General features: G+C 35.9%; 1 protein-coding gene across 4 annotated transcripts in view; it reads right to left on the minus strand.

Moving 5' to 3' along the window:
- Positions 1 to 1,616: 1,616 nt before the first annotated feature.
- The window catches only part of pparg (peroxisome proliferator-activated receptor gamma), a 30,534-nt gene continuing 10,837 nt past the window's right edge, over positions 1,617 to 21,313 (minus strand). For 2 of the 4 annotated variants that reach the window (XM_046875056.1, XM_046875059.1), the window contains exons 2-7: positions 15,429 to 15,974; positions 14,685 to 14,854; positions 11,676 to 11,814; positions 8,278 to 8,477; positions 4,285 to 4,771; positions 1,617 to 2,402 (exon numbers count right to left, since the gene is read on the minus strand). In XM_046875056.1, coding sequence (XP_046731012.1) covers positions 2,155 to 2,402; positions 4,285 to 4,771; positions 8,278 to 8,477; positions 11,676 to 11,814; positions 14,685 to 14,854; positions 15,429 to 15,972 — 1,788 coding nt within the window. In that variant the 5' untranslated portion in view covers positions 15,973 to 15,974 and the 3' untranslated portion in view covers positions 1,617 to 2,154. Of the gene's footprint in view, positions 2,403 to 4,284; positions 4,772 to 8,277; positions 8,478 to 11,675; positions 11,815 to 14,684; positions 14,855 to 15,428; positions 15,975 to 17,962; positions 18,056 to 20,894; positions 21,035 to 21,313 lie in introns of those variants that run through there. The other 2 variants (XM_046875060.1, XM_046875057.1) reach the window with 2 other exon arrangements.

Here is a 21,313-nt window from a genome sequence, read left to right on the forward strand (position 1 = left end):
TGACCAGGTGATGTATTTTCAGTCTTTTACCATCCAGATTCTGTAAAAAATGATTGTAACCTCAGAGTTCTACTTTTGACTAACTCTAGCTAAAGCCAACGTGGTCTTCTGCTGTTGCAGCCTGGTGCATTGTATGAGGCACTCTGATTATTTTCTGCTCATCTTGGTTGTAAAGAGTAGTTATTTGAATGGCTGTAGCCTTATTGTCAGCTCGAACCACTCTAGCCTTTTTTCATCTGGAAGTTTTTTTTTCCGCAATGTTCTGTGTAAACTCTAGAGATGGTTGTGTGTAAAAATCCCAGGAGAACATCAGTTTCTGAAATACTCTATGCCATGGCCAAAGAGATCCCATTTCCCCATTCTGATGTTTCATGTGAACAGAAACTGAATCACTTGACCTGTATATGCCTGATTTAATGCTGCTGATACACGATTAACTGTTTGTGCAACTGCATAAATGAGCAGATATACACTCCTGGGCAACAAAAATGGAACAAGCCCAAAATGGCAAAATATTAAGCTTTGAATGGTCTAATCATTGGACAGAAGATTAGCAAGAATCAAATCTAACTTAGTACTGGATATATTTTATTTCCTTAAATGTTTAAGCCTTGTAAGTAAAGGTGTGGACTTTTGTTTTCCTCAAAAAGAAGTCAATGTTGTTTTATTCTTTGTTGATGAGCTTCTAACAGTTGATGAGTTGGTGAACCCAGTCATGTGTTGAATTTCACATCAAACATTTTATTCATTATCATGATTTTACCTTTGAAGACTGTGTAAACGAGTGACCCTGTTTTTAGATTTTTCCTCAAACGCTTCACTTCAGCAAAAATAAACGAGCATATAGTGGCACAGGAGGCCTCTGGAATGTTTCATTCTCGCTAACCAATGAATCGCTATTGAGCCTTTTTAAACTTTAATATTTTGCCATTTTGGATTTGGCCAATTTTTTGCACAGGAGTATGCAGGTGTTCCTAATAATGTGGCTGCTTAGTGTATATTGTGATTTATATGTAGTTTTATGGCATTACAGATCCAAATGTCTATTGAGAAATGCAGTTTTGCTTAACGCTAAACATACAAGCATTTAAGAGCCAAACTACAGAAGCAACCAGCCTTCTCCTACATTTTTTTTAAGAATCCATTACTTTTTTACAGTCCCTCTAATATTACCCAACACATGCTCGAAGTTTAGAAATCAGTGTAACAAAATTACATCAAATAAAATTCTGTTCTCTGCCTGTCAGCTGTCTTTTGCCTGTCAGCTTATGATTAAGTGGCAGATGTGAAGCTGCTGTGGGGAGCAGTAGAGGTCAGATTTTGCAATCACTACAGGGTGTGTTCAGAGAGAGACACACAATATATGGCTGACATAATGCCTGAGAAATGGCTTTGCGTGTAACTGAGACTGCCAGTCCAACGATCTGAAAAAAAAGAAAAAAAAAAAAGGAAAAACGAGAAGGTGGACTTAGTAAGACATGCTATATCTTGCAAAAGTGTCAGTCAGGGTCAGAGCTGAGGCAGATGTTATGCGAAAAAATATTTATTTACAATTTCAAGCATTTCATCAAGCATTTTTAATGCAAAACATCCATGACAAGGCCTGCGCATGAGGCTGGCATTAAAAATCTGTTTATTGTATTTACAAAAAGGCATTACAGAATCAAAAAGTAAAGCTTTCACATGTATAATTTCCCTGGTGAGAACAATGTACAAAATGTTTCACAGATAATATTACTATATTTCTCGGTTCATCGTCAGAAAACGATTGAAAAACTTTATATCATTTAGGTTTATCGCATATCACATTGTTTTTATGGATAACTCTTGAAACTCCCCAACTTCCTTTGCAAACAATAAAAAATAAAGGTACACTCTCTTGGGAAAATGTTTTTTTTTTTTCCAGGCAGCTCTTTACAAATATATCTATGCATTTTTTAAAACCCAACAAAATATAAAATCTATTTAATTTCCCATTATAGAAGAATCTCACTCTTTCAAGGAGTGACCTTCTCTGTCTAACATGTTGATAGTGCTAAACAGATGACTCCACCCTCTTTTGTTTGTTCACAGATGGGGGGGGGGGGCAATTTCCCTCAACTGTAAACCAAAGCATAATTACAAGTGTTCAGCTAAGACAAGCCAATCCATACACTAGTACAGGTCCTTCATGATCTCCTGCAGTAGTGGATGTAAACACATGTTGATCTCTGACTCTTTGAGAACATGAATGAAGTGTACATGGTCAGAAACGATCTGCCTCAGGTCAGTCATCTTCTGAAGGACTTTGGCAAAAAGATGGAGGGAGTCCGGGTGGTTCATTTTGAGATGGAGCTCCAGTGAGTGGAGAACGTTCTCCTGTAGATCTTCAATGGGCTTCACATTCAGCAGGCCTGGACGGTCTGTCAACACAAAGTAGTCAGATTAAATGACTGTTAAATATTTTTTTACTGCTGCTTAGAACGTCTGAACCTTCAAACTTCATACATTATACGTCATATATTAGTGACCGATGATTTTTTTTTTGGCCTCAGGGTTAATTTTTCACATGCAAATCCCAAAAAAAAAAAAATCTAAGTTCAAAGGTAAGATGTTATTAAATGGCTACAAAGCGTTAACCAATAAATCTGTGCGATAACCATGTAAGACATCTTGTTAACGCAGAGATTTAACGCAACAATAATGATAAACTAGGTGCAGAATCAGCCAAATATAAATCCAGGTCAATATGAGGTCAGGTACAATGCTAATCCTTGTGAACTTGTGTCGCTTGGGCTTGGTATAAGCTAAACATGTTATGAGTCATACGCGTGGGAGTTGAGAAGGAAAACCATTTTGAGGTGAAATGCTGGTCATGCAAAAACCTTCTTACCTAAATAATCCTCATGGATTATAACTGCCTACAAAAGAAGAGGAGAATAGGTTTCTGGGATATGTAGCGATGTGTGCTTGGTTTACCTCAGAAATGTATAACACACTTTCGAACAAATGCAGGATGTGTAAATATTTTAACTTAAAAAGACTGTTGTCGGTTTAAGGTTGCATTAACATGAGCTTAACAACAGACAACTGTCATAAAAAAAAGTCACTATGATTTTTATATATAAAATATATGTATGTACTTTGTTATGTTGTCAAATTTAGGGATCAGACACTTGCCATCACCTCAAAACCATTCCTGGTTGGTACATATAAAACTTTCTATTTTCTTTTCAGGTTTAAATAAATATTAATCAAGTTTTCTAGACGATTTATAATAAGTGATTGTAAATGTTCTAAATCAGTAACAGCAGGACTCTACATTCCTGTTAAAAGAAAAGGTTCCAAGCCCAAATGCAAAATATTTAACTTTGAATGTTCTTAACAGCAAAACAGTGCTCAGGAAATAAGCAAGAATTAAACAAATAGATAAAGTAACTCAGTATGGTATAACACACACACACACACACACACACACACACACACACACACACACACACCTCCTCTCTGAGATTTCTTTAAATCTTTAAGCCTTGTGTTCAGTGTTCATGAGCCTCGAATAGTTGATTAGTTGTGGAACTATTTAGTGAACCCAGACTTTTGTTGGATTTGACATCAAACATTTTAATCAACACTTCACCGGTGGCACAGGAGGCCTCAAGAGAGTATTTGTTTAATCCTTGCTAATTTCCTAATCAATGATTTGGGCTTTGCCCATTTCTTTGCCCAGGAGTGGAATATAAAGTGTTACATGTATGCTTTCATCTGTATATGCCAGTTAGGCTGTAGGGGTACAACAAGGTAAAATAGTTTTGAGCTCATTTTTTTAAAATAATGTGTTACTGGAGCAGACAGGCTGCGCTCTAATCAGATGTATAGTGAGTGAAGAAAAAAAAAAAGAAAAAAAAAGAATGCACTGTCATCATTTGTTGTTCATTCTTGTGATTTTAGGCTCGGCGCTAGTCATGCGGATAGAGTACTAAATACTCAGAAGTATGACACTGTTTATTTACAACTCAAACTGTCATACGTCTTGGCTTCTTTTTCACCATGTGACCTTGAGTCAAAATACAAAAAAAAATTTTTTGTAAAAATATTCTACTTTTTTGTTTAATGTGAGTGACAAAACTAAAATTTTCTTGTTTCACTGAAGGTTAGTTTAAACCCCTTTAAACTCTAAAATCAAAATCGAAGACACCAGACAACTTTGTGAACCTTTTCATTTACATAATGCAGCTCGGGTTAACACGACTGTAAAACTCCTTTTGGATTTGAATATATTTGCTTCCTGCTCCAGTGCCTTACCTCCGCTGAGAATAATGACGGCCAAGAAGAGTGCCATGTCGCTATCGTCGAGCTCCAGCATGTTAAACTTGACAGAAAACTCAAACTTGGGCTCCATCATCTCGCCAAAGGGCTTGCGCAGGCTCTTGAGGAACTCGCGTGTCATGAAGATCTGGCCGTAAGAGATAAGCGTGCCGTCCTTGTTCATGAGGGGTGACATCATGATGATAAGGACCTCAATGACTGCATACTTGAGCAGCGTCACCTGATCGTTGAGGTCGAGGTTCAGGAAACCTGGGATGCTTTTGGCAAACTCTGTGACCTCGCTGACCGCCTCGGCAGAGCGTGACTGACAGCTATGGAAGAATCGCAGCTCTACTTCGCGCTGCAGATCGGACTGAACCGAGCTCACACTCGGACGCCTGTGATGGTCCTGCCGTGGGATCTGACGACAGTTTATGAACTGTTCACCCTCTAGCAGAGACTTCATATCATGGATAACGAACGGCTGCGGGGGAAAAATAAACAACTTCAGGCTTTTGAGCATAAAATTTTAGTTGTATGATGAGGTGTTAGAGGAATAACACAAGAGCTGTGAGCTAAAATAAACTTCCAGTATTTAACAAGTTACAAAAATAATGCCAATGTCAATTTCAGGGATTATGTGGATAACACTGAAACACAGATAACACCGTGACCTGGAATTAACGTTGTGTCATACTGGTACACACAGAATGTCACAATAATGTAAAACTGGCAATAGATTATAGGAGCAATAACAAAAATTATATATCATATATTTTCTCAATTTTATCATGTTTTGTTAATTTAAATATATTTGTCACATCATACTTAATTGTATACCATGACATTGCTGATTGCGCCGTTTAACAGAAATCACAAAGAAAATTTCGATTACTTATGTAATATCAGAAATAGGATACTAGGATAATGGGGTTTCAATATTACAAAAAAAAGAAGAAAAATTCTGATAAGAAATATTTCCAGAAAAAAAAAGTTTCGAAGTTCCTAGCATTCGTGAGGTGCTTTTAAATTAATATGTGAGAATTGACTGATTTCAGGAGTTGTATACAGCGATATGTGCTTAGTGTTAATCTGATAATAATTCTTGCGAAACATTATACGAATAAAGAACGTATAAGAACTTGTTTCAAATGATGGGTAATGACTCCAACGACTGAACAGCTATTTTTTTACAAACCAGACATGAAAAAAAATCTTCTCAATAAAACAAATAAATTAATAAAATCAGGAATACAGTTAAATTTAGCTGATATTTGTAATTGGGTGATTCAGTTTAAACATGTTATGCCTTTAGATATTTTTTCTCATCTCCATTAGAAGTAACTGTTTGACATTTTCTTTTTTTCATATTTTCACTTGGTAAGGTACAGTTCTCTTGCATTGACCATGCCAAAAAGAAGAGATGGTTTATTTTAATTTTATATTTTCTTGATGCAATGCAAGACTAGTAAAAATCTAGCCTTTTAGAGACAGGAAGGAACACATACAACTGCTATAATAATATTTAATGAATGTTAATAATAATAATTGAAATCTAAAATGAGAGGTAATTCATTACAATAATTTTTCATTAGGGTGTGTGTGTTTTTTAATAAGTCATCTGAGGTAAGCACATAGCTGAACTGTAGCATGTAAAACTAAGGGTTGACATCTTTATTTGATAAATCTGACCTCAGAAATGTTCTCCCACATACAGTGTTTCCCTTTGTGGAGCCAGAACACAGGATAGACAATAAATCAGCGTTTTTCTTTTTTTTTTTAAACTTGGTCATTTACTGTATATTGATAACACTAAGCTGAACCCCCTGCAGTATAACTTAAAGTGCAGCGGTTGATTAGTCTATAAAACAAAATCAATAAATAAAAATAGCAAAATCTATAAAATAGATATATAGCCATACATCTATAGTAATAACTCAAGTTACGCTGGAACTGACTTTATTTGTAGAGTCTTGTGAAAAAAAAAAAATGAATACACCAAATACTACTTGCATTGCTTTTTAACTTTTGCTTAGCAGACTGAACTTCACTTTAGGATAAGCAGCATTCTGCTGGTCTTTTGTCCTTCATGCTGTCGCAAATGAAATTAGGCGAGGTTTCTAACCTGAACTCGAGCAGACATCTGCATTCAAGGCAGGGATTAGTTGTTAAAATGGTGTCTGGGATTCTAGACAAAATCATCCCTGAGGTGTTTACTCTTGTATAAGCAATGAAAAAAAATATTCTGATTGTCTGAAATCCCAAGGTGACATATTTCTCCTTAAGTTAATCACCTCTGAATCGAGCATGCTCTGTGAGCCCTTGCAGGAGTGGACATGTTTGTATATTTTATATAACACCTGTAAAAGTGAATTTGGAATTGTTCTAAAAAGGTTTGCGGGCTTATGCTAGAGCCTGCTCAGGTAAAAAATTTTTAATTAAATTAATTAAAAAAAAAAAGAGACCAAGCCAAGTCTTGTGTTTGGAAATACATAGGTAAGAACATGTTTTAGTCTGACAACAAATGCTATACACATTTACAGCTTTACTATTCTGTGGACTTCGTAAATATTTCCGTGTTCTCGGCACAGTTTAGAATCATTCGGCTCATATCATAGTCCAGGCCAGTCAAAACAAGTGTCCAACAGCCTTGCTGATATGTCCTGCTAAAGACGCTTATGGCAATATTGTATTTTTTTATGTACACTATATGCTTAAATTCGGAATTATTAAATACATTTAAAAAATAATAAATAAAAAATTACATTCGCCTTTTTAATCTTACTTTAAAGTTTCTGCATTCAATTTTACATAGTCTTATGAATATTTGTAAATTAAAATAATAAAATAAATAAAAGACCTAGGCGGCATTAAACCTTTTGGCAGAAAAAAAACAGACACACACACGCACGCACGCACACACAAACATAAAAAAACAAGTGTTCAAGTGACCAAACTGAAATAACTGTTCTTATTATATTAGACATGTCTAATATAATATATATTATATATAATACTAATAATTATAAGTATTTATTACATTAGTAATTACATAATGCGGTAACAAAATATATATTTTTTCCTGTTGTAGATGTTTTAATATTGTATACTAGCATGCACATATATACTTTGCGCTTTAAACGACAGTGTATTGTGTTTTACTGAATTTAATATATGACTGTTGTCTACTGTGATGTCTGAACGTGTTCTATTATATTGTCTCCATTTACTACTATTGTTATCGGATTTATTGTTAATGTCGATCAGAAACAGTCTGCACAGATCTCAGTAAAGTGCTATTCGTCTTAAGGTTGCATCCCATAAACCTGATAAAAAAAAAAACAGACTTATAAAATTATAGTCTGCTGCTGCCTTCTAAAATTATATGGTATCCAGCCAGCAAACTCAGGAAGCCTTGTCATTTAGTCGCCAACAAACATGTTAATTCAGGAGTTCTCAATTTGAGCTTCAGATTACAGATACACTGGTATGTCAGGGTTTTTTTTTACACTACATATCTGAATATCAGTCTAGAACATTATGGATGTTTTTAAAAGTTGAATAAAAAAAATAATAATGGTGATCTCGCCAGCATGTATTGAAAACCTGAATTTCTTCCTTAAAGCTGCCAAAACATGCTGTTCTCAACTGGCTTCTATGATAAGTCCAGATAAGTAGTGTACATAACCACTGATACATCTGATATCTGAAACTTGAAACTGGAATTTAACCTGCTATTACTTGTGTTAGTGACTAAGAGGCTAGGCTAACTAAATATTCTGCCTTGAGGTTTATTTATTCAGTTCTGTATTGGATTGGTTGCGGTGAATTATAGAATCAGAATTGAATTGCTGATAGAAACTAATTTAAAATAAATTGTAAACAATTGGCTTTGCTTTGCTTTGCCAGTTTAAATGTCACCACAAGCTTTACTCCCAGCTGATCTGCAATGCAATTTTTAGTATACTGTATACAAAAAAGCAAACTCACAGCATTGTCACTGGTTTTCCCTGAGAGGATGGCCCTGGCCTTGGCTTTGGTCAGGGGGAAGTTCTTCAGATAGCTCTCGTAAAGAAGCTTAGCCAGGGATCTTAAGTCAGCTGCCTCCGGGTGCATGTGCTCCAGATCGGAGGAAACCTCAGCCAAGAGCTTCTCCTTCTCCGCCTGGGGCATGCGGCCAAAGCGAATGGCTGGGAAAAAGACAAACAGGCCAAAAAATGTTCAAATAAACTCCCCTGAAATCCCAAATCCAACATGGTCAACTTACGACACGGTCACTCCAGGGATCAGTGAGTGGGATGTATAAAAAGATACGAGGAGTTTGTTTTTTTAGTGCGTGGGCATGTTTGGGAATGTCAGAGTGACCTGTTTGAGGAGGACGCTTCCTGCATCCATTTAAATTCCTTTTAAAATTCCAACAAGGTCTTCAGCGGGGGTTCCATTTTTTTTAGATCCATCTAAAAATGCTTACAGTTCAGGCCTTGAAACCATTGTTTTTAAAGGGATTTAATAAATAATCATATTAATAATACATGTTTTTGTTCTCTCATGGGTTAAACTCAGAACATTATAAAAAGATGAATCTCTACGTTGATTTTTGATGAAGTAAAACGTATGCACCGGCACGGTATCACCTGATGACTCAAGATCAGGAGGCCTGACTTTATGCTGCCCCTACTTGAATTGTTGTTCTGACGCAATACCTGGCTAATCTGTGCTTTGTCCTCTCACAGTACTCAGATTTGTAAGATTGGGTGTTGGTTCAAAGACAAGAGCCGAAAAAAAGACAGCCATGATGGATTTTTTGTTTTGTTTTGTTTTTTTCCACGTTCATTTTTGTCACTTGTTCTCCTTTATGTGACTTCGTTTATGGCTTGCGACTGAGCGAACTGATTGGCACTGGCAATAATGGACATTTCACAACTGCAGCAAATTTTCTAAACAACTCCTTAATAGTAATATAAATGAAATAATTTTTTGATTCATTGATTAATTTCCAATTGCCCAATATTGTTCTGTCAAAAAACAAAATGATGAAAAATCTTCTTTTAAACTGCTGTTAAACGTTCATTACATGTACAAACACAGATGCTCCATGCAACTCTTCCAAACCTGTAATTTGGGTTCTCTCCCACACATAAGTATTTGTCTTGGGGGTAGAAAGTGGTTGAAAAGATGACGTGTGAAGCGTCAAGCCCTCTGTGCCTTTAAGCCAACAAACCAGTGGCTTACACTTATCTAACTTTTTTTTAATGCTAGGAAATTGATGTCGACTTTTTTTTTTTTTTCTCCCCCCCATGTGCCCTGACTTGTTGCAAAACTCTACTGATTAATAGGGAGCCAGCACGAGTTTCACACCTTTTGTAAACCTGCACACGCCTCCTTATATCACTCATACTGTACGGCGGCACTGAGCCAGCAACAGTGACACGGTGCGTTTACTGCTGTGCCTTCGTCAATCATTGATAAAGAAAAAGAAAAGTCTGATGAGATTTTACCCAACCAACGTGAAATGCGGGACAGAGGGAGGGCGAGCACGCGATGTGAGTGGAGGGAAAACAAAGGCAGCCAACGAGAAGCAGCTTCGCTGATAAGGATAAACTCAGATAACCTCGTCGCACTGTGAGCTACACCTGAATTCTGCATTCGCCTAAACACATCCGGTTTGAAATGACATGAAATGACAGGTACACTCGGTGGCCAAAAGTATGTGGACACCGGACCTTCACAGCCTTATGTGGACCTTTTTTAAAACGGTTGCTAACAAGCTGGAGGCAAACTATTTTTTTTCAATGCTCTCGAATTCACTGAAACTAAGAGGCTCCAACCAGTTCCAGCATGACAATACCCCTGTGCACATAACCAGCTGTATAAAGAAACGGTTTGCTGGCATGAAAGAAATCTAGTGTCCTAAAGAGTTTTGACCTTAATCGGATTTAATACTTTTGGGATGAAGCCCTACAGCCTCACTCTAACATCTAGGCTTCCCAGAAGCATGTTGAGCTTTGTAACAGCAACATTCTAGCTCAGCTAACCTTTTTTTGTTTTACTCTTCACATAATAAAATTCAGCATAATTTGTGTCTGAAAATTTACAAGTAAAAAGGCAGATCCCCAACATCCTGCAGGCAGACGGTATTGTCTCTTGTTTGTTCTTGACCATGCCGTACCACGTACTGTTGTGTGGCAGTCTTGTTTAATAAATTAGTTTTTTCTATATCCATTTTTATTGTTTACATGTTGCACATTTTGAAAATCACTGCTGATGCAATGCATTGTGGCCACTATATTAATATTTTGAAATGAAAATTCTAGCATTAATTAACGTAACACACATTTCGAATGAAATAGTTTATAATCTAGCTGATCTCGGAAGTGCCTCAACAAAAAAACTGTTTGTGCAGCGAAAACAGCAGCAGCAACTTAGAACAGCAGAAAACACTTTGTATATGAAACGCTTCTGATCTTTTTAGCTGATATTAGAATAGTACTGCTTTGTTTTGAGGTTGCAGGGGTGTGAATGGGGGTACAATGTGTTAAGGAAAGTCTGTTTGAGAGTCATGTGGCGGCACACGGTTAGGCACTCTGCACGCTCTGACAATAAAGCCACAGTCGATGCAGCTGGTGACCACAAAGAGGAAGCGACGAGAGGAGCAGGCCAAAGTGCTGCTGCCTCACTGCTACAGCACCATGCCTTGAACGTGTGCCTTGGCCGGAAATAGTTTTCTCTGAAACAGCAGGCACTTCCAGCAAAGGAATAGCTCTTCTCCAAAACGGCAAATTCACTAATGCTGAAACTAAGCAAGGTGTCTCATTCTTACTGTAGCAATTCTTCGGTCCACGATACACTGTGTTATTGATTCCATTCGATTTATATATTTATGATAACCTTATGCTTAATTGTGCATTTTCTTTTTTTTTTTTTACTTAATCTTTAATTTGATGCTTGTGTATTCCACTACCACACTTTCGGTTGTTACATTAATAATAATAATCCAACTCTTATTTGACTGAGCAGCACCTTATTACTTTTGCACGGTTTATTTGTTAACTTGTTTGTTTATACCAAAAAATCTATACGGATTCTATATGTGCAGAAGATCTGCAAATATAGTAGGCTTCATCACTGAATGTATTAAAGAACTGGCAATTTTCACAAAATAAGTGGTCATTTGATTTGGATTGTTATTGACTTTACCCACCACTAAATGCTTTAAACCAAATTAAATTGCTACACACAGAAAGTCAACATTGTGGAGATTACAGTATGTCTTGCTGACAATGTGAAAACTGTGTACAATGTACATTCAACAGTCTCTAGTGGAGCATCAGAACATAATTTCAGTGGGAAATTAATTACAGCAGCTTGAGGGAAAAAAAAGATCTCACCATTGTGTGACATTCCAACCACCAGACATTTCTGGAAGCGGCAGTACTGACACTTGTTGCGACTTTTCTTGTGGATGCGGCAGTGCAGGTCACAATGATCGTAGACTAGCTTTAGGCGAATTGTACGGCGAAAGAATCCCTGGGAATACAAGCGAAGGTTAGTAACAACTTTTTAAACTTGTGACCTGGAATGTTCACTTAACATTACATGTATTGTTTGAGCAGATGTAAAAAAAAAAGTTTTAAATTGTTCTCAAGGTCTCATCATTGAGGACGGTCTCAAGGTTGGTTTTTGTTTTGCAGTATGCAATTTATTAATGACTCTCAAATAGCAAATTGGGAAAATGTTATGTCCAGTCTTTTTTTAATGGGTGGTGTGGCTGAGGCTATTTACTCTCCTTTGTCTATTAAAGGCCTGAATTGTCCATTAAAGGCCAGCCTATGTGTGTAATCAGGTGTGACTTCTGCTTGGTTAGAAGGAAAACCAGCGGTGACATGAGCTCTTTTGTATTTGTGAAGTAAACCATTTGACTGAACCTAACATTCAGCATTCTTTCTCACCAAATCTCAAATTAAGATGGAGAATGTCTCAGGAGAAATACAACCACCAAAACTCTTTACCGAAGCCCAATGTTTCTCATAAAAAAGTTTTAAATAATTTACCTAACTTAATATTGTCGCCACACAAATTATGTACTCTCCTTTTTTACCATTCACATCATGTTGGACAAGAGCAAGTCATTTATAAAGACCTCTCAAATGGCAAATTGGTAACATTTGATGTACATGGTGTGACCAGAGGTCCCTCCACTGGAACACTATAATATAATGGTTAACTGTAACACTTGGAAAGTTGAGTTATTAAGATCTTTTTCAAATGTATTTTCACCATCAGACAAAAAACAAATAGGAAAAGTATATTCCTTTCCATTAAATGAACCTTATGTGATTCTAATGATCTAAGCTTGGACTGCCTATTGATATCTATAAAGGGTAGATGTCTCGCTTAAAGCCATGCCTGATTTCACCCATTAGCTGATGCTGGCCTTCAATCGCATGTCAGGAGTGGCGCTTGCTTGATTGGAGAGAAAACCTGCAGCAACGCCCCCCTCTTGTGAAGTCGTTATTCACTCAGAGATAACGGGTCTCACGATAGACACTGTTTATCTACATAGTCCATCATTAGGACTCAGCAGAATTCCTGAATTGGACTTTGGGCAGAATGTAATCTAATAGTTTTACTTACTAATTTATGTATGAATGTATGTATATAGTTTACATACAAGTCTCAAGTATAAGTATAAGTGTAAGTATAGTTCAGTAAGTACAGTAAGTAAGTAGATAGTAAGTAAAATTAAGTTTTAAATGCTTCATCAGCATTTTATTTTTCTCATGACTCATACCACTGAATCATACCAATACCTGATATGTCTCTTAATCATTTGTTAATGTAGATATGACTTCAGCCACAGTAGGTGATCTTCGATGTTAACCAATGTTTCAACCATGTGACTTGAGTCTACAAGCAGTCACGCCACAATAGTGCGTTCCTGGTGCGAATTCTAGATAGGCTATACATGTTGAGTTGCAGTGCACTACTGGCTGTTTAAAATATTATTCAAAGAAAAATATTACCGTATATATTATTATATTATATAAATTATATATATATATATATATATATATATATATATATATATATATATATATATATACACACACACACACACACACACACACACACACACACACACACATATATATATATATATATATATATATATATATATATATATATATATATACATACTTAGAAATAAATAAAAGATAAAAATAAATATTTTTTGCTAATTACTGCATATGTAATGGAACAGAACAAACACACAAATAAACATTTACAATTCTTTTTGTAATTATTTTAGCAAAATTTAATTAGGATTAGAATTTCAGCACGTCCTCTTAGCATCGAGCCGAACTGTCTTCAATAAGCACAGGAAACATTATAAAACGGAGAGGATGTTTTCCATGTACCTTCTGCCTCCCTTGATCAGTTTATTATTTTTAGCAGCATTTTGAACTATAAATATAAAGGAAGTCAGGCCAAATAACACCCCACCCAAAATGGCTTTTGTATTTTAGAACAATTTGTGTATTAACCTGCTTGGCTGAACCTAACAGGCACTGTTACATGAAAAATATATAAATAACTATGTATAGGTATTTTAGGTGCCCCTGGATGCTGCATTTTGAACATTTCCTCTCAAAAACTGTACCGCATCATGTTGAACAAGTAAGGGTAATTCCATTTAGACTCGTGTTGGTGGACTATTCAATTTTCTAAAGGTGTATCATCAAACCCACACACCTACCTGTCTGCCTACTTTAACAAGCCCCCGTGTCTAGAGTGCGTGGAATGGAAATGTAAGCGAGAAGTCTGGTTCACCCACTCACATGATTATTCTTATTCAGACACCTCTTTCTGCCCATATGTTTTCTCTGAATGGAAACTTGCAATGGGGCTTTTGTGGTTCAAGTGACAGACAGAGGAAAGATATCCAGACACCTTTTGACCTTGTCTATGTGTCTGAGTGTGAAATGAAACTTAATTTATCTGAATGACAAGAGGGAGATTTTTATTTTGGGCACTTGCTGTTCATAACTGAGAAGATGATAAAGGTTCATATTTAGTTCAAGCAAGCAACTTGTATCATGTATCTTGTATCTTGTTACATGTAACTCTACTTCTTAGAAATAAACACTGGTGATTAGAAACAGCATAATGCAACTCAACATACAGAACTAGACAGAATAAAATAGTCATCTAAAACACCTTCAAAACTGTAATTCCAAACCTTCATATATATAAAGGTTTATATATATATATATATATATATATATATATATATATATATATATATATATATATATATATATATATAAAACTTCTGGCTTTAAGTGCCAACTTCCTTTGATAATAATTGAAAAAAGAAAAGGAATAATTAAATGTACCTTGCATCCCTCACAAGCATGAACACCGTAGTGGAATCCTGAAGCCTTGTCCCCGCACACGCGACACTCGATGTTTAAAACTGAGGTGGAAGGATCGTCATGCTGTTTTGGAAATCCCATGCTGTTTTCTGCAAACTGCGGTGGAGACTCTGGCTCAAGTTTAATCGAACCTTATAGAAAAGAGCACAATATACCTGTTAAGAAGTAGATATTTCCCCTTATTTAATTTATTATAAAAGTCCAGAATTGTTTAAAAAACAAGCAAAAAAAATATGATGACATCATTATGTTTGTTATTGATTTATGTCTATGAACAATAAATGATCTGAAATTATCCATTGCATCATCTATATTTCAGCAATGAGATAATGACTATATATATATTTGCTATGTTTAATCTTCAGGCTTGTGATGTAATTCCTACTTTATGGAGCATAGTAGGCATCACTAAATAAAATTCAGCTGTGCTATGACAGCACTAGGTCGTTTACATGCGACTGGCATTTACCACATACGAGGACAAAAAAATCAGTGCTGCCAAAACTTAAATGGAGGGGTTTTTTTTTTGTTCAGTTTGGCCTTTAAATGCATTTACTAAAAACCAACTTTACTAAAAGCTGGATTTATGAGGCCCATTAGCTGTGCATCATAGGCATATAATCTGAAAAATTATATAACACATATATTATGCACATATATAAATTCTGGATTTTAACAGTATTGAAAGAAAAATTTGGTTCATACTTTGGGTTTCATGTACTCTGAAGTTCTCTTCCTGAGTTCTGTAGCTGCTCTGTTGTGGTCTATAGCTAATATCTTGTGCTCTATAGCTGCTCTCTTGTGGTCTATAGTTGCTCTCCGGTGCTCTATAGCTGTTCTCCTGTGCGTTATAGCTGTTCTCTTGTGCTCTATAGCTATTCTCTTGTGCTCTATAGCTATTCTCTTGTGCTCGATAGCTGTTCTCTTGTGCTCGATAGCTGTTCTCTTGTGCTCGATAGCTGTTCTCTTGGGGTCTATAGCTGTTCTCATGCAGTCTGTAGGGGTTCTCATGGGGTCTGTAGTTGTCTCCTTGGGATCTGTAGTTGTACATGTGCGTCAGATCCATCATGTGTGTCGTCTCGCTCTGGCCCGGGCTGGGTGTGTACTCGATGCCAGAGATGGATGTATAGTCATTGATCGTGGAGAAAGGCTTCATGTCCAGAGAGTGTGAGCTGTCGTCAAGTCCTTCCAGGTCCAGAACGCTTAGGCCAAATCCCATGGGCCAGGAAAACGTCTGTGTGTCCACCATATCTACCCAAGAGACACATACACAGATTTAGAATGAGGCAATAAGGCAATAAGGCAAAAGGCAAATCGCACCATCAGAACAGGACTTGCTTATTATTCCCAGTCTCTGAGCTCTTAGTCATTGCATTTTCTTGTTTCTTTTAGTATGGTCAGTTATGAGTAATAAGAATCCAAGCTGGAATACAAGCCTAATTTTTTCATCTCAGCCCAGCTAAAAGATAACAGAATCAACAAAAATATATTTTCCTTTACCCAACCAAAGAACTACATCTCAAATCACCTCATCATCAGCAAATCATTTTTTGACCCACATTCTTTATGTGGACGAAGAAAGGCAAATGAAGAGCAAGAAGAGTTGCTTAAGATGATTGTTGCTTTCCTAAGTGGCCTCGCAGCTCATGAAAACAGCCCGAGGTCTGCCACTGACGCAAGCACCAAGGCCTTGGCCTAACACTCTGTTTCAAGTGAAAAGAGACAGAGAGAGAGTTTCAGCCTGTGTTTATTCTGTGAAATGCAGATGGCGTATGTGACTGGGGCAACACTTTGGCAGCAGGATTTAAATCAGAAGAAGACCTTTTGAAAAACAACTATAAGAAAGCAAACAAGCGCTTTATGTGAAAGTTCTTCTGAAGTACCCAAAAAATCTAAAGCTCTTTTTACATCACTATTTACAATTGTTATATAAATGTACTAATTCTTACTGCCTATTTTGCTTCATTTATTATCTTCAAAAAAAAAAAAAAAAAAAATTCAAGGAGTTTTTGCTTCATGTATAGGGTCTAATAAGGAAATCTTTAGTTTGCATACCAACACACACACACACACACACACACACATATATATATATATATATATATATATATATATATAAAATAGCTTTAAAAGATTAATAATCCATTCCTTTATTCAGAAACAGACAAGAACACAGACAAACACATACATATGTAGTGTAGTAACGCTAAGAAATGTCACTTATTCCACAGGTTGTTCTTTGTAAAAATATATATAATATCCTATTTTTAAATATTATTTATTAACATAGATTGTATAATGTTACAAAATGCACTGACATAAAGTAAAGAAAATACATAAGAAGACAAAATTCCGCCATATTGATCAGTAAGATTTTACACAATCAAAGCCAGCTGTTGTGTGAGGATTGCATTTATAACCAGATAGCTGTGAGAATGTGTTTCACTAGGGATTTATAAAATTTCGAAAAAAATTCACCATGCCTTTCATTTTATCTACATGGAAATTATATTTTAGAATCTGCTCCAAGTATTAGAGCATTGCGTGAATCTAGGGCATTCAAGAAAATAGTCCAGGTGTCAAACTGGATTCAAAGAATGTCCAATATAATTTTTTCAATAATCCAAAAATAGCTAAATTGTTGACATGGTTCCCAGCAATCCTCCCAAAATATCTGCTCCGGGTCTAAAAGTGTACGAAGAAAGTCCAGGTGTCAAACTGCACTTAACCAGTGCCCACTATATTTCTTCAATATTCCAAAAATAGCTAAATTGTTAATATGGTTCCCAGCGGTGTTCCCAAAATACCTATACGCTGCAAACATCCTCTGCACAACGACTTATTTTTTCCCTTCTTACCTTCATGGAATGTGAATGAATGAATGGAATCTCCACAAAATCACCTGAGCACACTTCTGCTGACCCCTTTCTTTTTGGAAATGCTGGGCAATATGAACAGTCTATTCTTAGCACTGTCACGACTTTCTGTCCCTAACGGATTCACTCTGAAAAGTGGTAAACATGTTCCTCTCAGGGCCTTTTGCTCTAGTTGGAAAAACAAGCAAGATACATAGTCAGGCAAGTGGTTTGGTGAGACACAGCCTCTCTTCACCTCAATCTGCTTTTCTCAGTGGTGAAATTGAGAGTCATCACATTCTAGTGAAAACCACAGGCTTATCATCTGATGAGCAAATAATAATAAAATAAAATAAAAAAAAAACAACAAAAAGAAATGCTAACCTTTTGTTTGGTTTAAATGCTGAAATACTCCTTCCCAAAAAAGGTAATTTACATAAAAGGATCTCGTGTTGGCTCACGTCGTACGAGACTTGACTGTGTTGGTGTTGAAGAAGTGATGAAAAAGAAAAAAAGATGAACAAAGCAAGACCAAGGAAATAATTTGAACAAAAGATAAAAACACTATGGGTATTTATTTTTCCGGCCCAATCAAGTCTGATCTTGCAGTGTGCAGAAAACAGGTAGACATTTAGACATGAGGCTTTACGGATAGCCACAGACTTTACACAGAATTTATTATAATCGAATTTTTAATTAATCTAATGTAATAAGTAATATAATGCTATCTGATACATTAGATTACTTTTATAGCCAATAACAACATAAAAGTCACACAAGTAATTTCAGTCTGTGTCTCCTAACAAATTTGGCACAAAAGAATCCTCCATATTGTTGCAGTATTTCTGCAGCAATTTAGCCATAGCTTAGCTTAGCTAAATTAGCACTAGATGCAGCTAGTAACACTGCCATGAGAAAGCAATTCAACTTTCCTGAATTCATTTCGAGGTATTAAATCAATTCCTATGTACACACAGTTTTATCCATTGATGTTTATTGGCTTCTTCTTTGCCCCCCTGACTGAACGGGTTACTAGCAAACTGGCTATCTCAACAACCATAAAACAACTATAAAAAAAAATGGTAAAACAGAAAAAGATAACTTTTTTTTTTTCTTTTGCAATCTAATCTACATTCCTGACTGAAAGCGTACTTTGCTCATTTTTATTGTATAATTTATTTTCTGGTCAGAAGATATTTAATGGCTGAACACTGGTAAAAATAAGTGCATCTGCCGTCCAAGTTGCACTACAAAGTACAATCTATCAATTTAATGGTATGAAAAAAACAGTGTCTAATTCTTTTCAGAAGGCAGCATGTATATATATATATATATATATATATATATATATATATATATATATATATATATATATATATATATATATACATACACTTTTGCATATGTCTCTAGGCTAAAGTAATTCCTGATTAAAAATTCATGAAATTTTAAATATGTATAACTAATGACACTGACTATCCCCTTTTCACAGTTTACATTACAATACTAGTAATATTAATAATGGCGGTTATAGAGACTCTAAGTACACAAACTTTCTGGAGTGTCCTTCAAAAAAGGGTGTGAGGCCAGAGATGATTTTCTATCGAGAGCTCTGCTTCTGTTCATGCACGAAAGTTATGGAAAAGAGTTGCTCACAGAGTGTGATGTGAAATCTTTTCCACAGGGACAGTATTGCAACAGAAACGTAATGTTTTCCATTAATATTTCCTAAGCGCCTAAATAGCTAAGCCAAGATGAAGGAGTCACACAATTTTTTTTTTTCGTTTTATATTCAAAGTTGTTAATCTCCCACGTTTATGTATACATAGTTAAAAATGTGTACTGCTAATTGTAATATATCGGCAGTGTAGCATTTTCTGGCTTCCTCATGCCAGACAATTTTTGTTAAATAACCAACTGAATAAATAAAAGAAAGAAAAAGTTTGCTAAAACAATTCACTATCAACATTGATTGTAAGACAAAAATAAGAAAATACAGGGGGCTGATTTTCTTTTATAGGTTAACACACCATGTTACTGATTGTCATTTGAGGTGAGTACACAAGTGACACAGATCTTAGTTTTTAGAAATTCTTAACAAATTTTCATGTGAGGTCACTTCCTTCTCCAATTGTTAATTTTTCAGTTATTTGTTTTTTACCAAATGCCTTCGGAGGAGATTCCAAAAAGCTAATTGATCTGGTTGAATAGACAAGTAGTATCTTTTCAGACTGTATAGAGTATGTGACCTCTGATGCTATGCTGGTAGGCACGATGGCTGTACCTGCATAATTTAATCATAGGCATCTTTGAGCTGATGTAGGTGAAATGGGGTAGATAGCGTTTTCCATGTTTCAGGTGCTAGCATTCAGGGGCCCTTGTCAGTAGCTGCCAAAATGTCTTGATGTTTGGGTTTGGCAGATGACCAAATTTGGGTAAAAAAAAAAAATCAGAAAACTGATTGAGCTTATTTTACACAAACTAAATAAAGGCATACAGACCAGAATAATAGTTTTTTCTTTATTTCCAAATTCAACTTAAAACAACCGGGTCATGCAAATGGTGCTATATATCAGTTTTTCATTGACTAGCTGCATTCCTGTGTGAATCCATAACAGATTTATGTCTGAGTGTATACGATGACCCTCCATGCACATACCCATCACTACAGAAATAGGTGAAAAGCTGAGTTACTGATCTGTAGTGTATTTTGTTTTTACTACTCCAACTCCAATTCTGAAAAGCTGCCAACGATTTGTCCGTCAAAGAAACTTGAGGAATAATTTCCAGAAGTTTTTTAGATTATGCAAACAATTTTTTGGGAATATAGTTATTTATTAGTAAAAAAATAAGGTTAACATATTAATGCAAGGTAGCTGTTCTTGTGCACCACTTCAAGAGTGTAGTGTGTGTAGTATTATCGAGCTGCAGTAGTTTAGTAGTGATTCATTCCAATACCTTTGTGAGAATGTGCCTATTTCGTGTGTTTCATTGTGCCTCCTCCATTTATTTTTATGATTATATTACAGTTCTTTCCGGTCAGTTTATGGAAACGTTTCAGTCTTGGATGTTTATGAATGTTGGCTTCTTTAAAGGCTTGTATATGCCTGAATTCAATTGCCTCACCTCAAGTCTCGCTGTCCAAATATAAATATATATAAAAAAGATCAAGCACTTGAATCTGTCAGCAGTGCTGCATGCCCAAACCACTAACAAAACATTTTTTCCTCTGATAGTCAGTAGACACCTATTTACCTTCATGCACTAAACAAAAACATATTTTGGCTAAAAATCATCAGAATAAAATTTCACTTACCAAACTGTCATAATTCAGAAACCGTGTGAATGCACGTCCGTGGCTGAGAATCACGCTACTTATTACGGATAACTCCGTGTCTTGTGGAAAGCAGCAATTGAGACTGCACAAGAAGAAGAACCAGCCTGACGACATTCAGCAACATCTACACATTCGTCAGTCAAACGATAAGCACACCGGTCTTTCCTGGTGGAATTTCTCAAAAGATACCACCGTAAAATGTGAACAGTATTCTCGCAGAGAAATGTACATTGCTGAACAACAACTCGACTCCTTTAATTGCTGTGCATTTCTGCATTGCACAATACAAATATAACAGGCTGAGACTATTATTACTAGTATTCAGTAAACAGATGTACTGGTGGCTGGATACAGACAACGTCATGCACATGTTTTATATGTTTGACATGTTTTGTCAT

The sequence above is a fragment of the Silurus meridionalis genome, chromosome 19, assembly GCF_014805685.1.
Source record: "Silurus meridionalis isolate SWU-2019-XX chromosome 19, ASM1480568v1, whole genome shotgun sequence".
Classification (NCBI taxonomy): Eukaryota; Metazoa; Chordata; class Actinopteri; order Siluriformes; family Siluridae; genus Silurus; species Silurus meridionalis.